Below are 4624 nucleotides of genomic sequence, written 5' to 3' on the forward strand. Positions count from 1 at the left end.
CTCCTTTTTTTTATTGATAAAGTATATAATATAATATATAATATATTAATTTTAATTATATTATTATATTTATCTATAAAAAGATTATTTTATCCGTACTATATCTAAGAGTTCTACAGAATTTAAATTAATCCCTAAAATCTCTCTAATTCTCTGCATATCTATATCTAAAAGTTCTAGAGAATCTAAATTAATCCCTAAAATCTCTCTAATTTTCTGCATAGCTATATATAATCTATCCATATATCTATATATAATATAAAACAGTAACGATAGAGCTGAGGTGTCACTTTCTCCTTTTTTACTGATAAAAAACATAATATAATATATAATATTTTAATTTTAATTATATTATTATATTTATCTATAAAAAGATTATGTTATCCGTACTATATCTAAGAGTTCTATAGAATTTAAATTAATCCCTAAAATCTTTTTATATTTATCTATAAAAAGATTATTTAAATTAAATGTGAAAATAAAATAATAATATTTAATTGATATAGCACCTTTATATCATTAATTGTAATTATTAGATTATATTTTTTGTTAATATTTATATATTAAGATGAATCCGTGTATCACACGGGTCAAAAACTAGTATTACATATATACTACTAAAAGATAAATAAATACTACTTGATTATTTTGATATTACATGTGGAAATTTTAATTACAAAGTGTTTCACGTGCTGAATCTGTTTTGAAAATCAAAATTTTTGAAAACTTGTACAAAAAGTTCTGGATCACATAGAACGAAATTCGTTTTTTAAAATTTGAAAACTCATAAATTTGTATTTTTCCATTGTTAAAATTTTTAAAAATAAAAAATATTTTTTCTATAATATCAGGTACACATCAAGTTAATAACATCATTTTAACTTAGATGTTGACAACTAAATAATACTAGTTTACTGGACAAAAAAAACAAATGATCAGCATTTTATAGATGCTTTTTGCCTTTAGGAAAATATCATAAGTACTCCCTCTATTTCTTATATCTGTCATACGTGGGTACAAAGTAACATTCATTACTTATTAGTATACATAGATCGGAAGCACATCAGAAATTCCAGTTGCGTTCACATGGATCCTGATGACCACGGAAATTTGGTCATTCACCGTTAGATCTAAGCGGATTAAATATAAGTCTTAGGATATTTTGTGTCTCCACCTTAGAATTTTAATCCGCCTAGATCTTCCGTGAATGACCAAATTTCCATGGTCATCAGGGTCCATGTGAACGCAACGGCAGAATTTCACCCTGATCACATAGCCTTACCCCCAAACGAATCCTTATTAGCCCCAGGCAGCAAATTCAATTCTTCATTTACAGGATGTGAAACTTTTACCCTGACCTTTTCCTGGCAGTCTCTATCACTTTCTAGCTTGCTCTATATTATACAGTGCTGAAGGATCAAAACTTTAGACACCAAAAACATTAACATGATTAATAATAAGCAAAGCCTTATTAATGAGTATAAATCTAAAGTGACAAAGCCCCAAAATTCAATCCAATCTTAGTACTGGCCTCTTCCATACCTGCACTGAAACAAGTTCTCAATTGGCTGCAACATTAATTCTTTCCTTGATCATGCAAAAATTTGCATTTGTCTCCATAAAAGCACCTGCCTTTAGCATAAAATCTGCATTGCAGCTGTTGTTTATTTAGAGGATGGCAATTATTCATGCTTGTCAATCGCTGTCCACGATACCTTTCTTCGAACCCGTTTTCCCCAATTGTGCTGGGGAAAGGTATGCTTGTCAACGGTTGTCTATGATACCTTTGAGAGAACCCTTTTTCCCCAGTTGTCCCGGGGTTGCTATTGACCTTTGCTGCTTGTGGAGCTTCAATTGTTTGCTTTCCTAAGTTAATATATGGACCGGAATTCTGCATCAATGAACCTGACACTTGAGGTTCTGTAGCTGCTTTTCGCGAAGAACATAACTGCTGCTGGGTTTGAATGCCTTGCTTTGATTTTAAGGTTGATTTTAGCTGAGTTTGGCTCCTGTTTCTCTCCGTCTTCAAGCCCCTGAGATAGATAGAGAACTTCAACCATTAGACAATACAAGCTATATGGAACTAAACAATATACAAAAGTTACTTGTTTTCCTGGATTCGGGCATCTCTAGCGCACCTAGCTAGCGAACCCCTCGCGTGCTTGTCCAACAAAACTTTCTGTCTCTGGCCTTCATCTTCCCATTTCTGAATGAGTTATGTATTAGTAATTTAAGGCGTTACTGAATGAATTAGATGAAAACATAGATGCAAAGGAAAAGAATATCTTCTACTCGTTAGGAACCTGTCTCAAAGTCTTCAATCGGTAGAGATTCCGACCCTTTATTAGCAGAGGATGAAGTGGAGGGAGTGGTTTCTCCCCCTTACTCCAAAGGACCTCTATCTGTCATAAGCCAAAAGTTAAGCATTTTCTAATGATTATCATTTCACAACAAGAAGCAATGAAAACATCATAAAAAGAAAATTTCAAGTTCTGATTTTAATAGCATAACTGTGTAACATTATGAAGAAACAAGAGAAAACAACATATTTCATTCATGTTTCTCTGTCAGATGTTAATATGAAGTGACCTTTAACTATCAACTCGAGCTTTTAGTTCAAATGGTTTCATAACAGTCTCTATGATAACTGAAATACATAGACTCACTGTAAAAGTATGTTGTTGTTTGGCAGCTCCATAGCTTTCCTTCACAATTCGACCGACAACAATCCTTGTGCCACAAGGAGGACCGCTGGCACTACGTGATGCTATGCTAAACCTGCAAAAACCGGAACCAATCAGCAACAAGATGGCAGCTGAATCAACAAAATCACAGCATGATCAACGGTGAATGAAGACATACTGACTTACATTTCGTAAACATTCTGTTCGAACATGACAACATCGCCTTTACATGCATCGCCTGAAAAACGAAAATTCATAATTTCCTGTGGATTAGCATCAAGAGATATTGAAGATATAGCAATAGTGCTGAAAATTGAATGCAGAAACTGAAACATTACTGCGTTTTTGTAACATAATCATATCAAATGAATGAAAAATTATCCCATATGAACCTAGGGGGGTGTTCTGTACTAAGATTTTCCATCTTTCTTTATATATTATCTAGTAATTTCTTCAAACATTAGCAAATTCATTAATCAAGGATCATAAACCGTCATGAGATCACATATCTCCTAGTAAGGCAATTATAATGAATATGCCCTCTAATCCACCACATGCTATGTTGCACAGACACAGAAACAGACATCGGGAAACATTATTTCTAAAACAAGGCCTTCGTAACATAGAAACGAAAAAGAAATGCTACTAAAGAGGAGTCCCTGCAACATAGACCACAAATATATCAACCAACAACGATACCTTCGAATATTTAATCTACAAAATGAGCTGTTCATAGGTATGACATCAGAATTGAATTTACAGCTACTGAAAACAATTTACCTTTACAATTCAAAACGAAGCTAGATACAGGATACGTTTTCTCCCCTCCACCATTCAAAATCCTAAATAGCAGAAAGGGAAATGTAGATATCTAATTAATAGAGATATGATTTAAAAAATAAAATTGTATCACCATAATCATTGAAAAAAGTTACTCTTGATGTTCCTTTATGCGCAGGATGAGTGTTTCTTTATTTCCAGTCAATCTCAATTCATTTTTCCTTAAATACACCTTGCATTGATCCACCTTTAGCTTCTCTACCTCACCAGCTGTCACCACATTTCAATCACATATTTTCTCATTCAATTCAAGCTACAATTATCTGATGTGTTTGATTTTACTTACCTTCTATGATCTTCTGAACTTCTACAACACTTTTTTCATCCACTTTTTCAACATTCATCTCCACCTTTTCTAGGTCTCTCTCGAAACCCTCATCCAATTCTTTGTAAATTCTGCATAAAATAAACATAACCCATTAATCATCGACAACAAAATCTAATAAAAAGAGTTTTTTTTTTGCTGTTCTTAAGACTAACCGTGATAATGATTTTTTCTTAATAGAGAGATTTGAGAGCTGGCCTCGAGTGTTTTCAACAGTGCAATAACTTGAGTCCATATCCGAATCACTATCAGAATCGAATACTGCACTGTAATCATCATCTTCTTCGTGATAATTGGGGTTTTGTTGATTGCGAACTTCCATGGATGTGTCGTCGCTTCCAATTTTATGAGATCGCTTGAAGCCTTGAACAATTAACAAGCTTTCGAAGGCGGATCAGTTATATGTCTAGAAAGAAATTTTTAAAAAAATGTAGCCGTTGACAAGAGCCCTCGACAAGGGAAACTCTATATTGAACAGTAGAGCCGTCAAAACTATACTATAGCCAAACAGTAACGTGTGATTTTTTTTTTGATTGATATTAAATTTTTTAGATTGGGTTTGAGTTTAATCCAAAAATGATACAAATATTTAAAATTATTGTTATTGATATAAGTTGAATATAAACTCGCCCACCTGGCATTTACGAAGCACGGACCATCGGGTGGGAAAGAGGACACGTGGAGTCAGCACAACAAAGCTACTCAATACGATCCATCTTGAAGGTCTTGGTTCAGAAAGTCTCAATAACCTCGTCAAGGATTCACGCGTTACAGC

The 4624-nt window shown here is 33.4% G+C and overlaps 1 protein-coding gene across 2 annotated transcripts; it reads right to left on the bottom strand.

The window, feature by feature from the left end:
• Nucleotides 1-993: 993 nt before the first annotated feature.
• Nucleotides 994-4339, bottom strand: LOC136223714 (zinc finger CCCH domain-containing protein 62-like). 2 transcript variants are annotated; one of them, XM_066011851.1, is made up of 9 exons: nt 4005-4339; nt 3811-3920; nt 3620-3734; nt 3465-3526; nt 2871-2922; nt 2667-2778; nt 2304-2402; nt 2139-2206; nt 994-2033 (listed from the first exon to the last, which is right to left on the bottom strand). In XM_066011851.1, the coding sequence occupies exons 1-9, from the start codon at nt 4169-4171 to the stop codon at nt 1577-1579; spliced, it is 1242 nt and encodes a 413-aa protein (XP_065867923.1). In that variant the 5' UTR covers nt 4172-4339; the 3' UTR covers nt 994-1576. The 2 variants fall into 2 exon arrangements, with proteins under 2 accessions (XP_065867923.1, XP_065867924.1); XM_066011852.1 differs by lacking the exons at nt 3465-3526; nt 3620-3734.
• Between the last annotated feature and the right edge of the window lie 285 nt (nt 4340-4624).

Source organism: Euphorbia lathyris, chromosome 3 (assembly GCF_963576675.1).
Source record: "Euphorbia lathyris chromosome 3, ddEupLath1.1, whole genome shotgun sequence".
Lineage (NCBI taxonomy): Eukaryota > Viridiplantae > Streptophyta > Magnoliopsida > Malpighiales > Euphorbiaceae > Euphorbia > Euphorbia lathyris.